This window comes from Kogia breviceps, chromosome 5 (assembly GCF_026419965.1).
Source record: "Kogia breviceps isolate mKogBre1 chromosome 5, mKogBre1 haplotype 1, whole genome shotgun sequence".
Taxonomy (NCBI): Eukaryota; Metazoa; Chordata; class Mammalia; order Artiodactyla; family Physeteridae; genus Kogia; species Kogia breviceps.
Genome location: NC_081314.1, coordinates 138,908,985 through 138,927,749, shown reverse-complemented (window position 1 = coordinate 138,927,749; position 18,765 = coordinate 138,908,985). Strand labels below are relative to the sequence as shown.

The 18,765-nt window shown below is 43.8% G+C and overlaps 2 protein-coding genes across 4 annotated transcripts in view; both read right to left on the bottom strand.

Moving 5' to 3' along the window:
* MRPS6 (mitochondrial ribosomal protein S6) overlaps nt 1-3,733 on the bottom strand; it is a 65,010-nt gene extending 61,277 nt beyond the window's left edge. Inside the window, exons 1-2 of the mRNA XM_059064473.2 lie at nt 3,691-3,733; nt 3,234-3,433 (exon numbers count right to left, since the gene is read on the bottom strand). Coding sequence (XP_058920456.1) covers nt 3,234-3,433; nt 3,691-3,718 — 228 coding nt within the window. The 5' untranslated portion in view covers nt 3,719-3,733. The remainder of the gene's footprint in view (nt 1-3,233; nt 3,434-3,690) is intronic.
* The window catches only part of SLC5A3 (solute carrier family 5 member 3), a 34,529-nt gene extending 30,658 nt beyond the window's left edge, over nt 1-3,871 (bottom strand). The window contains exon 1 of one of the 3 annotated variants that reach the window (XM_067035036.1): nt 3,691-3,871. The gene's annotated coding sequence lies outside the window, so the exon portion shown is untranslated. Of the gene's footprint in view, nt 1-2,426; nt 2,824-3,233; nt 3,434-3,690 lie in introns of those variants that run through there. The other 2 variants (XM_059064447.2, XM_067035035.1) reach the window with 2 other exon arrangements.
* Between the last annotated feature and the right edge of the window lie 14,894 nt (nt 3,872-18,765).

Sequence of the window (18,765 nt, the reverse complement as noted above, 5' to 3'; positions counted from 1 at the left end):
GAGAGAAAACTCACCATCTCACAGGCCATTCGTTACTTTTTCAGTTGTTAGAAAAGGTTTTCCATATGTTGAATTGAGACTGCCTGGAACCCTGCAGCTCGTGATCTTTCTTCTACAGCTATGTCCTTCCACACTACAGCCTTGAAAACCGTGTTTGCCAAAAAGGAATAAAACTCTTACGATGCTGACCTATGACAAGACTTTTCAACACCTTTTTATTCTGGAGACACTTCTACCTAACGATCTACAACTGGTCTAAGCAACCACCTTTTCAAATGGCTTTAGTCATCACCTTTAAAAGTCTGGTTTCACAACATCCACTACTCTACCACATCAACTTTCAGAATTAACCACATTTATCTACTTTTCACACTAAATTAAAAATAGGGGGAATACAGAGAGACAACTTTACATACACACGTTTTAATAAAATTCAAACTAAATGGTACCTGCAAAAAAATTTCTTCTTGGGAGGGCTGGTATCTACATTCCTAAGTACACAAACTTGAAAGCGCAACACAAGCAGTGATTCATTATAATGGACTGCCAATTGCAAACTGAGAAAAGATAGCACTGAAACTTCTAAGTGACTAACACACGATTGTATATAGTTCAGTAAAGATTCATTCTATACGCTACACCCTGAAATCTTCCAATGGGGACTCCCACAGGAGTCTGTGCTACAATGCACTGGGTCTTTAACACAAGAAATGCTGTGAGAGCCTCAACACAGTACCTGCATCTTAAATTTTAAATCTCTTCTATGCTCAGTTTTCACCCTGAAGAGAGAAGGAATGCTCTTCAGGCCTACAGAGTACCACAAAAAAGAAACAGGAAAACCTCTCTGGGAATCCAAGAAAACACTCCAACTTCCACATCTTTTACAAGAGTTGTCTAACATAGAATATTTCCTCAATTCCAAGATACATAAATGATCTGAGGAAGGTGGGAAAGGAACATAAGTCATCAAGGGGTACACCGTAAGAGGTATACATTTCAGAATCTAAAAATATAAAAGATATACGTCTTAAAGTTGAGGAGTTACATAGAATAGGCTACCTGCGAGCGGAACTGCAAACCACTGCATATTAGAAGGAAGGCTTCCCCCAAAGCCTGTCAGAGATATACAAGCTCATGGTGGCATTTTTCATTCATTTCCCCCGAAGTATGGCTCTTATTTTAGGATCCAATTTCCCCAAATGGAAAGCAAGCAAAACTGTTCAAAACCAGTAAGTCTCTGTGTTTGTTACCCATTGACAACGTACTCAAAAACAGGTTTTATGAACAATACAAAAAGAGAAATTTTTTGTTGTTTAATCTTACTTTATTTAGGTCAAGGATCTCTTCAACACAACTTCATCATTGTTACAATGTCCTTATCTGTAGCCATGGAGGCCTCCGCCTCCAGGGAGGAGTTCACCTTGATTATTTGCAAAGGGCCCCTGCCCAACCTCAGCCAGGATTTCAAGGAAGGTTAACTGAATTATTATTTTAACCAAACTGTACTATGTGGCTTATCAGAACTGGAGTAAAAAATGTATGATCCACACCAAAGACTGTGAATCCTGGTTGTTACAGGATGTTCAAAAAAAAAAAAAGGAACACAGAGGAAATACATTTAACTAACATACTTGAAGCTCTGTTAACAAATGTACAGTACTTGGCAGCTATGCTAAAGACAAAGAAGAGTTCTGAATTTTCATTCCAAAGGTTTATGGAATGAACAAATACTATGTCTATACGTTGACTCAAATATATTGACTGTTTAATGATACTTGTTTTCTCCCTAAAACAAGGTGAAACAAAAGAAATTTCAGTATCTCCATTTCCCAGGTTCTGATAGATCCTAATACGCGTAACTTAACGGAAGGACTTAAACAACTGCCACATAATTTTAAATGTTTCCTTTTTAATACTGTGCTTTTCTTTTTTCTTCATTGTTCCCATTCTCTTTAAGCAATGTATTTCAGTATAGAGGGAAGAGGGCCAAGAAAGGGGCAACACTCAGCAGGCTAAACAATGCAATCTTACCCTCCCCCAAATTCAGGGAGAACAAGCTCGGGGACACAATGGCATGCCTGACCAGACTCTCCAGACCTGATCAAGAGACACTGGTGTCTTTTCCACTTTATAGTGTGCAAAGAACGGAACGATTTTCTAATGCTCTGTGATTGGCAGCGTTTCAACAGCGCTTGGACCAAGACCCCAGGCTTAACTTCCTAACAGCTCCTTTTCAAAACTGACCCAAAACATGGAATGTGCCCAAGCCTCTGGCGCTGTAAGAAGCTATCTTCCCAAAGTTCGAACATCGAATTATTATCATTTTTATTATTATACCTGGAAGGGAAGCGGGGGTGGGGGGGGTAAGCACACACCACACTCTACGTTACCGAATTCACGGAAGAGGGGATTTCGGCGACGAGTACCTGACCCAGAACAGAGAACGAAGAGCTGCCTCCGGGCCGCGGGGTCCCTGTCCTCGGCCACAGCGTTACCTGGAGTGAACGGACTGCAGGATCGCTTAACATCCCTCCAAACCTGAAATCCTCTACCTCAAGAGCAATCAAAAGCAGAGGAGCCAAATTTCTTCCGGAAGGCGCAAAAAAGGCCACAACTTGGATGAATGAAACTGGGCTAAGGGCACCCGGAGCAGGATTGTCGCTGAAGTCAGAAAACGAGAAGTCAAAGATTTTTTTTTTTTTTTTTTTTTGACGTGAGAGCCGGTTCTACGCGACCGTGGTCCAGACAATCGCACAAACACGCTTTGGAGAAGGTTTTATTGAGCGCGGACGGTTCCGGGGCGGCCGGCGGAGGCGAGGCGGAGGCGGGTGGGCGGCGGAGCTGGGCCGGAGCGGGCGGCAGCGGCGGGGCCGGCGACGAGGCAGCTTCGCGACGGCGGGCGCGGGACCCGGGCCGGGGCCGGGCGCTGGCGCGTGTCCTCCCGCGGACCTTCCACTGGACTCCCGCGGGCCGCCCCGCCCCCCGTCCCCCGCCCGCCCGCCAGACCGCCCGGCGGCCGCGTGCGAGGCACACCCTCCCGCGGCCGCGCGCACGCGGCCTCGCCGGGCCGGCCGGCCCCACGCGCCCACTCAGCGCGGACGCCCGCCGCCCGCCGCCCGCAGCCCCGGCCCCCTCCGGCAGCGCGGGGAGGGTGGGGAGGGCGGGGGGCGGCGGCCTAGCGGCTGTGAGGGCGCCCGCGCGGGAAGGCGGGCTCTGAGGGGAAGGTCACTTACCCGCTGCATGGCTTTCAGGATCAAAGCCAGCTCGTAGCGGGGCATGCCCGAACGCACAGCTCCGGGCTCCGAACCGAGCCGGCTCCCGGGATGCAGGAGGGCGGGGACCGCGGGAACCGGACAGGCAGCTGGGCCGGAAGGCTCCCAGGCGGCGAAAGCACACTCCGGCCGAGCGAGCCCGGGCTTAAAGGCTCTGGCAGCTGCGCAGACGGGCCGCCACGCCCCCTCAGCGAGCCACGCCCCCGTAGGCCAAGCCACGCCCCCATTGTAAGGCGGCTGCGCCGCCCCCCTCCACAGTCGCGTCCCCGCCGCCTGCGGCCCCCGTCGGGACCCCCCACCTTGGCCCCGCAGGTGCTGCGCTTGGGGAGGCACCGCGAGTTCGGCCGGGGGCCTCCAGCGGCAGCCGCACACCCCCTCCGACCCTGCCGCCGCCGCTGCCGCCGCGCTTGCTACGTACAGTTCTCGAACCAGCTGGAACTTTCCATGCCTTCCGTCTCATCCTGGGCGGCGGGCGAGCCTGCGCCCCCGTGTGCGCGTGCGCTGCGGTGCGGTCTGGCCCGTGCGCGCGCCCCTACCCCGCGACTTCTCGGCGTGAGGGGCCTGCTCCGTGGCTATGCTGCTCCGTGCGGGATCTCGCCCGGCCCTGGGGCTCTCTCCGCCCCCGGCCACGCACCCGGGTTCCGGAACGTTCCCGCTTCGGTCTGCGTCCCCCACCCGCACTCCGCGGGGGATAGCGGGGCGGGGGGGCCGGCTACCCCTCGCGCCCTTGCCCACGGCTCTCCGTTCCAGTGCGGCTGCTGGCACGGCTTCCCGGGGCCACTTACGCGGCAAAGTGGGCGCCAGGCGCAGGCAGTGGGCCGCCGGGTTCGGATCGTGCCCATCGCTCGCCGGCTGCCTGACCTTGGGCAGGCTCCTACAAAAGGGGGGTGTGAAGGGCACCTACTTCCCAGAGCTGTGATGCCTCTGAGTGAGCTGATGCTCTTAAACCGCTGAGAACGATGCCTGCACAGACCGGCATTTGTTGTTTTATGAGCACGGCCTGACCCACGTGTTGTTGCTAAGGATAGGCTAAGACTTTGGCTCAAATGTTTACTGGGCGTTCATTTAGAGAACCAGCTGAATGCTTGGAAAGCCACTTAGTAACTGTCCGGGATTGTGCGTGCCCTGGAAGGAGTGGAGCCTCATCCTGCGTACCCCTTACCCCCGCAAACACGAACGCAGAGCTCACCTCCCTCCAGCCATTGGCTGTACTCTCCCTGGCAGGAGTTGTACCAAATGCATTTTTCTCCAGCTGCACTCTTTAGAGTTGGAGTAGCCTGCAACTGTAGCCTCTGCCCATGCTTGCCCCATTAAAATGGTCTATAGGCGAAATGTTTGTCAACTTTTAAGTGCTTTAATAATAGGTAAGGGCTTCCCTGGTGGCGCAGTGGTTGAGAGTCCGCCTGCTGATGCAGGAGACGCGGGTTCGTGCCCCGGTCCGGGAGGATCCCACATGCCGTGGAGCGGCTGGGCCCGTGGGCCATAGCCGCTGGGCCTGCGCGTCCGGAGCCTGTGCTTCGCAGCGGGAGAGGCCACAACAGTGAGAGGCCCGCATATCACAAAAAAAAAAAAAAAAAAAAAATAGGTAAAACTTACTGAGCACTGACTATGGATCAGGCACCACGCTACGATTTTTACATTGCAATGAGGCAAGAACTATTATTAACCCCACTTTAGGGATTTAGAAATAGAGGCACGCAAAGGTTATGATAGTAATAGAGACAAAGTTTGGATCCAGACTGTATGGAGACTGCGCTCATACTCGTATTCAGTAGACCCACTCTGTGTGAACCAAGAATGAGTCCCTTTGTCACCTTATCCAGACACCATACTATTTCTCCTCCCCAACCTCCCATCCATCACAGAGATAAGGATGGTTTGAACACAAACTCTTCTGTGATACCTGGATTTTAACATTCCTTTCGTGGACTACTCCACCACACATACTCTTCCAAAGAGAAACCGTAGAAGTATTAATACAAATTACCTGGTTAGTGTAATTTCGCCTTTAGATATAAAGAGTAGAATATTGTAAATAAATAAAATAAGGAAGTAAGGAATTTTCTGGACCTTCAGAAGTGAGTTACAGGTTTCCCAGGATGGTCCCTACTTCAACTGTCCCTCCTGTTATCAATCATATGTCCCCGTTTGAATGAGAAAATGTGGACCCCAAAGGAATATGCTGAGCCAAAGACCAGGGCAATACCAAGAGCTGACTTCAACTTTTAGCATTCCACCTAGGAAGCGCCACAGTTTCCCCCAGTGCCCAGGGGTAAGTGAGAATCTGGCTGCTGCCTCTCCTCCTCCCTCTAACCTGAGAAGTAGCATAAGGAAATTAGCCTGAGCTCATTGCATTGCCTCCTGAAGCATTGCCTGATGCTTCAACACAGCACCCCCAACTCTCCCAAGCTGGTGGCTGCCTGAGGGCTCATTCCATTTCTTCTGAAAAGGAGAAAAAGGAACATTGTACTCTTTTGATTATTTGAAATGCTGATTAAAACAGGCCTTCTGCTGCGAAACTTGTAAATAAGGAAGTATCCCATGTTCAGTAGCTGTTTACTGTTCCATCTTTTGTTGTTGTTAATAAACTTTACACCCCTTCAATTTTATTTTTTTTTTAAGCACAGCTGCAGAATGCTGGCGGGTTCATTTTAAAATAATAATAAAATCATAGAGAATGCTGCTGCAAATTTAGTGTCTTCCAACTGTAACTATAAGTGTAAATTCACCAAAAAAGATTTTTGTGCAATGTATAGTCATCATTTAGAATTATAAAATATTTCTTCAGTATCCATGTATAAATTTTAAAAATTGCTCTGATGCTTAAGAATAAGCTTAACCAAAAAGGTGAAATATCTGTATGCTAAAAACTATAAAACACTGATGAAACAAATTAAAGCAGACACAAATAAATGGAAAGATATCCATGTTCATGGGTTGGAAGAATTAATATTGTTAAAATGCCAATAGTTCCCAAAGCAATCTACAGATTCAGTGCAATCCCTGTCAAAATCTCAAAGACAATTTTTAGAGAATTTCTTTAAAAGAATCCTAAAATTCATGTGGAATTTCAAAAAAACTCTGAATAGCCAAAGCAATTTTGAGCAAGAAGAACAAAGCTGGAGGCATTATAATTCCTGACTTCAAACTGTATTACAAAGTTATAGTAATCAAAACAGTACTAGCATAAAAACAGACATACAGACCAATGGAACAGAATAGAGAGCACAGAAATAAACCCACACATATAAGGTCAATGGATGATCTTCAACAAGGGTCTAAAAATACACAATGGGAAAAGGATAGTCTCTTTAACACATAGTGCTGGAAAAACAGGATATTCACTTGCAAAAGAATGAAATTGGACTTGTCTTACACCACACACACACACACACACACACACACACACACACACACACCAACTCAAAATAGGTTAAAGATGTATATATAGACTTCAAACCATAAAACTCCTAGAAGAAAACATAGGGAAGAAGCTCCTTGACATTGGCCTTGGTAATAATTTCTTGGATATGACACCAAGAGCAATGATAGACAAATGGGATTGCATTAAACTAAAAAGCCTCTGCACAGCAAAGGAAATAATCAACAAAATGAAAAAGAAACCTACAGAATGGGAGCAAATATTTGCAAACTATATATCTAATAAGGTGTTAATATCCAAATATATAAGAAACTCATACTATTCACAGCACTAAATAAATAAATAATAACCTGATTTTAAAATGGGCAAAGGAACTTAATAGATATTTCTCTGCAGAAGGCATGCAAATGACCAACAAGTACATGAAGAGGAGCTTGACATCACTAATCATCTAGGAAATGCAAATCAAAGCCGCAGTGATATATCACATCACACCTGTTAGAATAACTATTACCGAAAAGTCAAGGGACAACAAGTATCACGAGGGTGTGGAGAAAAGGGAACCCTGTACATTATTGGTGAGAATGTAAATTGGTGCAGCCACTATAGAAAACGGTATGGAGGCTCCTCAAAAGATTAAAAATAAAACTCCCATATGATCCAGCAATCCTTCTTCTGATTATATTTCTAAAGGAATTGAAATCAAGATGTTAATGAGATATCTGCACTCCCATGTTCATCGTAGCATTATTCATAACAGCCAAGACAGGAAAGCAGTCTAAATGTCCATGATGGGACATTATTCAGCCTTTAAAAAGAAGGAAATTTTGCCATTTGTGACAACATGGGTGAACCTGGAGGACGTTATGTAAGTGAAATAATCCAGACACAGAAAGACAAATACTATATGATACCACTTATATGAGGCATCTAAAATAGTCAAACGCATAGAAGCAGAGAGTAGAATGGTGATTGTGAGGAGCTGGGAGAAGCAGGGGAAAGAGGAGGTATTAGTTAGTCAAAGAGCACAGTTTCAGTTCTACAAGAAAAAAATTACTCTGTAATTTAGAGTCTCCTAAAGATTTGATATGGTATACGTTTAAGATTTGATTAGCCAGAAATTATAGTACATTTTCAAGTAAGTTTTTATGAGAGGGAATAGAAAAGAAAAAATAAGAAGTCAAAATCTGATCCTACTTCAGAAAAGTAACCTCAGCTTATGCCCTACGTCAGTTTAATCAACGTTACCCTTTTATTTTATATTACTGTATAATGAGACTTGACCTTGAGTCACACTAGATCATTAATTCTCAAGGATATCTCAAAAAGAGTCCTGTGTCTCTAAATGCAACCCTCAGAAAGTGAAAAAATGTGAATGTTTTCAATCAACGGAGAAAATAATCCCACGGTGGAATCAAGTTATATTTAAGGCTGTCAATCATCACTCTCATCAGGCTATCATCCTCTCGCTAATGAAAGGGAGCCACCATTTTTGGCAAATGTGAGCTCCCCATCCTGTATCTCACTTCACTAAGACCTGAGATTGTTCCATCGCTAATTGCTCCCAGAACATGGACCTGTAAAATCCTGTTTCTCTGCCTGGCTGCTCACTACGTACCTTTGTTCCTCATCCGATGGCCCACACCCAAGTGACAACATTTCACACTTTTGTTTTTAAATGATTTACCAGTGTACCGGTGGTACTTCCTAAACCCCCTACCCACAATATTGCCCACCCTTTTAGATCCTTTCAGCCTTGTTGATTTACCTGTGATTCTTTCTGTCTTCTCAGCAAGCCTCTAGGAATCTAGACTAATCTTTACCTCTCTCACCCCGTCAGCTTGCGTGTGCTATTGGTTGTGTGCCTTGCAGAATGAAATCGTGTGTGCTACATATATTGTTAGCTCAGGCATTTGGGGAGTTCCCTAAACACTTTCCTTTCTTTAAATTCCCCAATTTCCAAGTTATTTCTTTAACCTTGAAAAAATAAGGGGTTTTCTTTTTGGGGGGTGCAGCTCAAATTTGGGCTCTACTTAAAAGAAAAAAAAAAAAGATAAAGCAAAGTTTGCCTAACATGGAATGTTCTCTTACTTGCACCCTTGGCTACCCTTGCCTGCAAATAAACTATGGGATGTTTGTGGGAGATGTTCTCCTTACCACAATACCTTTTTTTAGGAAAGAAATGCTTAATGTATTTTTTAACTTTATGACTTTAAAAAGACAAAATACTTCCTGCATCTCCACTTATTGAAGCAGTTAGTTTTTCTTCTAACATTATTGTAAAGTATCCCCAACTGCCTGTTGCAGGCCCACAAGTGTTCTTTTTTTTTTTTTTAACATCTTTATAGGAGTATAATTACTTTACTTCCTGCTTTACAACAAAGTGAATCAGCTATACATATACATCTATCCCCATATCACCTCGCTCTTGCGTCTCCCTCCCACCCTTTAGGTGGTCACAAACTACTGAGTAGATCTCCCTGTGCTATGCAGATGCTTCCCACTAGCTATCTATTTTACATTTCGTAATATATATAAGTCCATGCCACTCTCTCACGTCGTCCCAGCTTACCTTTTCCCCTTCCTGCATCCTCAAGTCCATTCTCTACATCTGTGTCTTTATTCCTATCCTGCCCCTAGGTTCTTCAGAACCATTTTTCTCTCTTTTTTTTTAGATTTCATATATATGTGTTAGCATACTGTATATCTTTTTCTCTTTCTGACTTACTTCACTCTGTATGACACACTCTAGATCCATCCACCTCACTAAAAATAACTCAATTTCATTTCTTTTTATGGCTGAGTAATATTCCATTGTATAAATGTGCCACATCTTCTTTATCCATTTATCTGTTGATGGACACTTAGGTTGCTTCCATATCCTGGCTATGGTAAATAGAGTTGCAGTGAACATTGTGGTACATGATTCTTTTTGAATTATGGTTTTCTCAGGGTATATGCCCAGTAGTGGGATTGCTGGGTCACATGGTAGTTCTATTTTTAGTTTTTTAAGGAACCTCCGTACTATTCTTCATAGTGGCTGTATCAATTTACAGTCCCACCAACAGTGCAAGAGGGTTCCCTTTTCTCCACACCCTCTCCAGTATTTATTGTTTGTAGATTTTTTGATGATGGCCATTCTGACCAATGTGACGTAATACCTCATTGTAGTTTTGATTTGCATTTCGCTAATGATTAGTAACGTTGCATATTCTTTCATGTGTTTGTAGGCAATCCGTATGTCTTCTTTGGAGAAATGTCTATTTAGGTCTTCTGCCCATTTTTGGATTGGGTTTTTTGCTTGTTGGATATTGAGCTGCATGAGCTGCTTGTATATTTTGGAGATTAATCCTTTGTCAGTTGCTTCATTTGCAAATATTTTCTCCCATTCTGAGGGTTGTCTTTTCATTTTGTTTACATGTTCCTTTGCTGTGCAAAAGCTTTTAAGTTTCATTAGGTCCCATTTGTTTATTTTTGTTATTATTTCCATTTCTCTAGGAGGTAGGTCGAAAAGGAACTTTCTGTGATTTATGTCATAGAGTGTTCTGCCTATGTTTTCCCTCTAAGAGTTTTATAGTATCTGGCCTTACATTTAGGTCTTTAAAACATTTTGAGTTTATTTTTGTGTATGGTGTTAGGGAGTGTTCTAATTTCATTCCTTTACATGTAGCTGTCCAGTTTTCCCAGCACCACTTATTGAAGAGGCTCTCTTTTCTCCATTGTATATTCTTGCTTCCTTTATCAAAAATAAGGTGACCATATGTGTGTGGGTTTATCTCTGAACTTTCAATCCTGTTCCATTGATCTATATTTCTGTTTTTGTACCAGTAGCTTACTGTCTTGATTACTGTAGCTTTGTAGTATAGTCTGAAGTCCAGAAGCCTAATTCTTCCAGTTCCGTTTTTCTTTCTCAAGATTGCTTTGGCTGTTCGGGGACTTTTGTGTTTCCATACAAATTGTGAAAATTTTATTCTAGTTCTGTAAAATGCCATTGGTAGTTTGACAGGGATTGCATTGAATCTGTAGATTGCTTTGGGTAGTATAGTCATTTTCACAATGTTGATTCTTCCAATCCAAGAACATGGTATATCTCTCCATCCCTTTGTATCATCTTTCATTTCTTTCATCAGTGTCTTATAGTTTTCTGCATACAGGTCTTTTGTCTCCTTAGGTAGGTTTATTCCTAGGTATTTTATTCTTTTTGGTGCAATGGTAAATGGGAGTGTCTCCTTAATTTCTCTTTCAGATTTTTCATCATTAATGTATAGAAATGCAAGAGATTTCTGTGCATTAATTGTGTATTCTGCTACTTTACCAAATTCACTGATTAGATCTAATAGTTTTCTGGTAGCATCTTTAGGATTCTCTATGTATAGTATCATGTCATCTGCAAACAGTGACAGCTTTACTTCTTCTTTTCCAATTTGTATTCCTTTTATTTCTTTTTCTTCTCTGATTGCTGTGGCTAAAACTTCCAAAACTATGTTGAATAATAGTGGTGGGTGTGGACAACCTTGTCTTGTTCCTCATGTTAGAGGAAAAGGTTTCAGTTCTTCACCATTGAGAACGATGTTGGCTGTGGGTTTGTCATATACGGCCTTTATTATGTTGAGGTAAGTTCGCTCAATGCCTACGTTCTGTAGGGTTTTTATCATAAATGGGTGTTGAATTTTGTCAAAAGCTTTTTCTGCATCTATTGAGATGATCATATGGTTTTTCTCCTTCAATTTGTTTATATGATTTACCACATTGATTGATTTACATATATTGAAGAATCCTTGCCTTCCTGGGATAAACGCCACTTGATCATGGTGTATGATCCTTTTCATGTGCTGTTAGATTCAGTTTGCTAGTATTTTGTTGAGGATTTTTGCCTCTATGTTCATCAGTGATATTGGCCTGTAGTTTTCTTTCTGTGTGATATCTTTGTCTGGTTTTGGCATCAGGGTGATGGTGGCTTTGTACAATGATGTGGGGAGTGTTCCTCCCTCTGCTATATTTTGGAAGGGATTAAGAAGGAAAAGTGTTAGCTCTTCTCTAAATATTTGATTGATGTTTGATAGAATTTTAATCACAGTCTCAATTTCAATGTTTGTGATTGGTCTGTTTATATTTTCTATTTCTTCCTGGTTCAGTCTCAGAAGGTTGTGCTTTTCTAAGAATTTGTCCATTTCTTCCAGGTTGTCCGTTTATTGGCATGTAGTTGCTTGTAGTACTCTCTCATGATCCTTTGTTTTTCTGCAGTGTCAGTTGTTACTTCTCCTTTTTCCTTTCTAATTCTATTGATTTGAGTCTTCTCCCTTTTTTTCTTGATGAGCCTGGCTAATGGTTTATCACTTTTGTTTATCTTCTCATACAACCAGCTTTTAGTTTTATTGATCTTTGCTATTGTTTCCTTCATTTCGTTTTCATTTATTTCTAATCTGATCTTCATGATTTCTTTCCTTCTGTTAACTTTGGGATATTTTTGTTCTACTTTCTCTAATTGCTTTAAGTGTAAGGTTAGGTTTTTTATTTGAGATGTTTCTTATTTCTTGAGGTAGGATTGTATTGCTATAAACTTCCCTCTTAGAATTGCTTTTGCTGCATCCCATAGGTTTTGGGTCATCATTTTTTCATTGTCATTTGTTTCTAGGAATTTTTAAATTTCCTCTTGAATTCTTCAATGATCTCTTGGTTATTTAATAGTGTATTGTTTAGCCTCATAGATTTTTTTACAGATTTTTTTTTTTTACAGATTTTTTTCCTGTAATTGATATCTAGCCTCATAACGTTGTGATTGGGAAAGATACTTGATATGATTTCAATCTTTTAAAATTTACCAAGACTTGATTTGTGACCCAAGATATGATCTACCCTAGAGAATGTTCCATGAGCACTTGAGAAGAAAGTGTATTCTGTTGTTTTTGGATGAACTGTCCTGTAAATATCAATTAAGTCCATCTTGTTTATGTATCATTTAAAGCTTGTGTTTCCTATTTATTTTCATCTTGGATGATCTGTCCATTGGTGAAAGTGGGGTGTTAAAGTCCCCTACTATGATTGTGTTACTGTCAATTTCCTCTTTTATGGCTGTTAACGTTTGCCTTATGTATTGAGATACTCCTATGTTGGGTGCATAAATATTTACAATTTTTATATCATCTTCTTGGATTGATCCCTTGATCATTATGTAGTGTCCTTCTTTGTCTCTTGCAATAGTCTTTGTTTTAAAGTCTATTTTGTCTGATATGAGAATTACTACTCCAGCTTTCTTTTGATTTCCATTTGCATGGAATATCATTTTCCATCCCTTCACTTTCAGTCTGTATGTGTCACCAGGTCTGAAGTTGGTCTCTTATAGACAGTATATTTACAGGTCTTGTTTTTGTATCCATTCAGCCAGTCTGTGTCTTTTGGTGGGAGCATTTAATCCATTTACATTTAAAGTAATTAGCAATCTGTATGTTCCTATTACCATTTTCTTAATTGTTTTGGGTTTGTTATTGTAGGTCTTTTCCTTTTCTTGTGTTTCCTGCCCAGAGAAGTTCCTTTAGCATTTGTTGTAAGGCTGGTTTGGTGGTGCTGAATTCTCTTAGATTTTGCTTGTCTGTAAAGGTTTTAATTTCTCTGTCAAATCTGAATGAGATCCTTGCTGCATAGAGTAATCTTGGTTATAGGTTTTTCCCTTTCATCAGTTTAAATATGTCCTGCCACTCCCTGCTGGCTTGCAGAGTTTGTGCTGAAAGATTAGCTGTTAACCTTACGGGGATACCCTTGTATATTATTTGTTGCTTTTCCCTTGCTGCTTTTAATATTATTCTTTTACTTAATTTTTGATAGTGTGATTAATATGTGTCTTGGCATATTTCTCCTTTGATTTATCCTGTAAGGACTCAGTGTGCTTCCTGGACTTGATTGACTATTTCCTTTCCCATATTTGGGAAGTTTTCGACTATAATCTCTTCAAATATTTTCTCAGTCCCTTTCTTTTTCTCTTCTTCTTTTGGGACCCCTATAATTCAAATGTTGGTGTGTTTAACGTTGTCCCTGAGGTCTCTGAGACTGTCCTCCATTCTTTACATTCTTTTGTCTTTATTCTGCTCTGCAGTAGTTATTTCCATTATTTTATCTTCCAGGTCACTAATCCGTTCTTCTGCATCAGTTATTCGACTATTGATTCCTTCTAGAGAATTTTTAATTTCATTTATTGTGTTGTTCATCATTGTTTGTTTGCTCTTTAGTTCTTCTAGGTCCTTGTTAAACATTTCTTGTATTTTCTCCATTGTATTTCCAAGATTTTGGATCATCTTTACTATCATTATTCTGAATTCTTTTTCAGGTACACTGCCTATTTCCTCTTCATTCGTTTGGTCTGGTGGGTTTTTGCCTTGCTCCTTCATCTGCTGTGTGTTTCTCTGTCCTCTCTTTGTGCTTCACTTACTGTTTTTGGGGTCTCCTTTTCACAGGCTGCAGGTTTGTACTTCCCGTTGTTTTTGGTGTCTGCCTCCAGTGGCTAAAGTTCGTTCAGTGGCTTTTGTAGGCTTCCTGGTGGAGGGGCTGGTGCCTGTGTTCTGGTGGATGAGGCTGGATCTTGTCTTTCTGGTGGGCAGGACCACGTCCAGTGTTGTGTTTTGGGGTGTTTGTGACCTTATTATGATTTTAGGCAACCTCTCTGCTAATGGGTGGGGTTGTGTTCCTGTCTTGCTAGTTGTTTGGCATAGGGCATCTAGCACTGTAGCTTGCTGGTCGCTGAGTGGAGCTGGGTCTTAGCATTGAGATGGAGATCTCTGGGAGAGCTTTTGCCATTTGATATTATGTGGAGCTGGGAGGTCTCTGGTAGATGTCCTGAACTTGGCTCTCCCACCTCAGAGGCACAGGCCTGACACCCGGCCAAGCACCAAGACCCTGTCAGCCACACGGCTCAGAAGAAAAGGGAGAAAAAAAGAAAGAGAGAAGAGAGCAACCAAACCAAAAAAAAAACTGATCTACAAGTGGTAACAAGCACTAAAAACTATATGGGAGGGCTTCCCTGGTGGCGCAGTGGTTGAGAATCCGCCTGCCGATGGAGGAAACACGGGTTCGTGCCCTGGTCTGGGAAGATCCCACATGCCGCGGAGCGGCTGGGCCCGTGGGCCGTGGCCGCTGGGCCTGCGCGTCCGGAGCCTGTGCCCCGCAACGGGAGAGGCCACAACAGTGAGAGGCCCACATACCGCAAAAAAAAAAAAAAAAAAAAAAAAAAAAACTATATGGGGAAAAAAAAGAAAGCCGACAGACAGAACCCTAGGACAAATGGTAAAAGCAAAGCTATACAGACAAAAATCACACAACGAAGCATACACATACACACTCACAAAAAGAGTAAAAGGAAGAATATATATATATCATTGCTCCCAAAGTCCACCTCCTCAATTTAGGATGATTCGTTGTCTATTCAGGTGTTCCACAGATGCAGGTACATCAAGTTGATTGTGGAGCTTTAATCCGCTGCTCCTGAGGCTGCTGGGAGAGATTTCCCTTTCTCTTCTCGGTTTGCACAGCTCCCGGGGCTCAGCTTTGGATTTGGACCCGCCTCTGCATGTAGGTCTCCTGAGGACGTCTGTTCTTCGCTCAGACAGGATGGGGTTAAAGGAGCAGCTGATTCGGGGGCTTTGGCTCAGGCCGGGGGGAGGGAGGGGCACGGATGCGGGGCGAGCCTGCGGCGGCAGAGGCCGGCGTGACGTTGCACCAGCCCGAGGCGCGCTGTGCGTTCTCCTGGGGAAGTTGTCCCTGGATCACGGGACCCCGGCAGTGGCGGGCTGCACAGGCTCCTGGGAGGGGAGGTGTGGAGAGTGACCTGTAATCACACACTGGTCAGCAGCGGCCTTAGCGTCTCATGCCCGTCTCTGGGGTCCGCGCTGATAGCCGCGGCTCACGCCCACATCTGGAGGTCATTTGGGCAGTGCTCTGAACCCCCTCTCCCCGTGCACCCCGAAACAGTGGTCTCTTGCCTCTTCGGCAGCTCTAGCCTTCAACCGGACTCCCTCCCGGCCAGCCGTGGCGCACTAACCCCTCAGGCTGTGTTCACGCCGCCAACCCCAGTCCTCTCCCTGCGATCCGACCGAAGCCCGAGCCTCAGCTCCCAGCCCCGCCCGCCCCGGCCGGTGAGCAGACGAGCCTCTCGGGCTGGTGAGCGCCGGTCGGCACGGATCCTCTGCGGGAATCTCTCCGCTTTGCCCTCTGCACCCCTGTGGCTGCGCTCTCCTCCACGGCTCCGAAGCTTCCTCCTCCGCCACCCCCATCTCCAACCGCGAAGGGGCTTCTAGTGTGTGGACACCTTTCCTCCTTCACGGCTCCCTCCCACTGGTGCGGGTCCCGTCCCAATTCTTTGTCTTTTTTTTTTCCTTTTTTCTTTTGCCCTACCCAGGTACAAAAGAAAGAGGGTTATGTTTTGGAATAATCAGAAATTTACAAATCCTTTTTCTTTTTTCCTCTGTACCAAAATGTTCAGCATCTTAATGAGGTGGCCTTTGATACCCAGAATGACACTTTCACCTCAATTAATAATATGACCGATGGATATTGGGGAGTTTCTTGCCTTTTGGGAGGTCTGAGGTCTTCTGCCAGCGTTCAGTAGGTTTTCTGTAGGAGCTGTTCCACATGTAGTTGTATTTCTGATGTATTTGTGGGGAGGAAGGTGATCTCCACATCTTAGTCCTCTGCCATCTTGAAGGTCTCCTCCCGCAAGTGTTCTTAATGTTAAATGTCAATAATATTGAAGGTATTAGAAAGCTTTATGTTCTTTCTCCAAAGTGCAAAATACAGAAGAACACATGTGGAAGGATTTGAGATTTAGTAAAATAAACAAAGGCCAGGAGCTGGAGAAGGTTGTGCGTGGATGAAACACATCTACAGGGGTCTTGGAGGGGTGAAGCTTTCTGGGCGAGGCAGAAGCACCCGGAAAAATAAGCTAGATGGGCAGTCATTCAGGGGAGGCCTGAGAGGGGCATGAGCCTGCCCTGCTCAGCACATAGGAGTGTCAAGGCTGGAGGTGATCAGGGATGAATGGATTCCAAGGGGACACGTGTGCAAGTGTGCACGTGTGCAGCAGGGACAAGCTCAGAGGGCATTGTGCAGGCCAGAAAAGGGGTGGAGTCTTGTGGAGGTTGAAGGCAGGAGTGTTAAGGATAGAATCTGTAGGATTTGGAGACTGATCAGATATCTGAGGGGCAGCTAGCGAGGCAAGTGTCAACAATGGTAACGAACATTCTCGACTGAATTTCCTTTGGTTCTGGTCACACCCCCATGTGATATTTCCTCAGCTCCTAGTTCATAAAGCTTATATTACAACTCAGTGTGTTGGTGTTTTTTCTCTGATTGTCTTACCTTCATAAATCTTCATAACAATGTTATAATCTTCTGGAGAACCTAGGTGATATCTTTTATTGCTCAGAATTGTCTCCCTGTTCAGGACTTTAACCAAAAGAAGGAAAGTGACAGTCCTGAAGCCTGCAGGAGAAGCACCACCTAAATGATCTGGTCACCCAAGGAATGTTGAAAGGTGGGTGTCATGACGCCACTGGTCAACACTTCCTGGTAAGAAGGTCATACATTCAAGTACCACCTCAGAGTCTAGCCCTCCGTGAGGATCATCCCACCCTGTGTTTCTGGGGCTCTGTTGAGGCACATTTGCAAGAACATCCACAATGTCATCAGACAGGACTGAATAGAGCTTTAGTAAAAGAAGCAAAGCCCATAGGCACTAGATTACGCCGAATAGCTGTGCAGCCCCCGTTGACTCAGGGTCAAGTTTGCCTTGGCAAAACAGAGTCGTGCCCTTGATCTGAACTTCATTGATTTTCCCTTGACAAAGGAAGAAGATGACAGCTGGGCAAGAGGGTGTAGGAGGCAGAGAGAATTCCAGCAGAGGCCATATTCAGGAGGTAAATGATTATTGTCACTGGAGAAGGTATTTAGTAGGTAGCCAACTTCCTCCAAAGCTGCTATGAGAAGACTTTATCCTTTAGAATGTATCAAATCTAGATATATGATTTCAGTATTAGATAGTATCTACTTTCTCAGATTGCCCATATTTTAAAAGATAAATGCAATGGTAACAATAGCAGCTATCCATGCTGCCAGTAAGAAAAAAATTTCCTCACATGCAGTTAAAATTACAAGGTAATTGGGAGCCATTAGGTGGTTCCTCCCCCAATAAAGCACCTTGAACTTTCAGCCTAGGTTTACTGAGGCCTTAAGAGAACATGCAGGAAATATCTTGGGAATTTAGTTCCTCACTTGAATAAAGAAGTCCACAACTGACCTTAGTTTTAAATATATAATCACTAAGAAAACTTTCCCATATTCACCAAATGCTCATCTATAATAGCACTGCAAATGGAACAAGTCATTTTAGTGATAAAGAATCATTACCTATAGTGCTATTATTAAATGATTCCTACAGAGGATCATCTTTTGGAATGATCAGTTATTTACATATCCTTTTGCTTTTTTTCTTTTCTCCTCTGCACCAAAATGTTCAGCATCTTAATGAGATGGCCTTTGGGACCCAGAATGACACTTTCACCTCAATTAATAATATGACCTATGGACATTGGAGAGCAACCAGATAGGAGACTCTCCTCCCGTTATTAATGATTCAGTGGTTAAGAAATTACAAGTCCCTAGATGCAGCAGCATAGCAGGGCAGTTAGTCTGATGGTGAGGAAGACCAGCCACCAGCAACACCTAGAATCAGGAACCCTCGTCCTTTTCTCACCTCACCGCCACTCGCCTGGATACTGTGAGGCACATCCTTACACTGGGGCTGAAGGATCTTTCTGGAAATGTAAATCTGATTCAGTCTCTCCGCGGCTTAAATACCTCAGTGGCTCCCTGTTGCCCTCAGGGTAAAGTCCAAACTCTTCAGCAGGGGTTTATGAGGCCCCTCCTTCTGTAGGGGCCTCCTGTCTGCTTCCATCACTCTCATCACTCCTCACCATGTCACCCCATTGTGTTTGCAAATCCCTGAGTTCTGCATGCACTTCCCCCACCCCCGTCCTTTGCCCTCTGCCTGGAACACACCCCACTCCCTCTACCCAGCCTACTCTTATCCACCCCCTTTTTTAAATTATGAAATATACAGACAGAGAT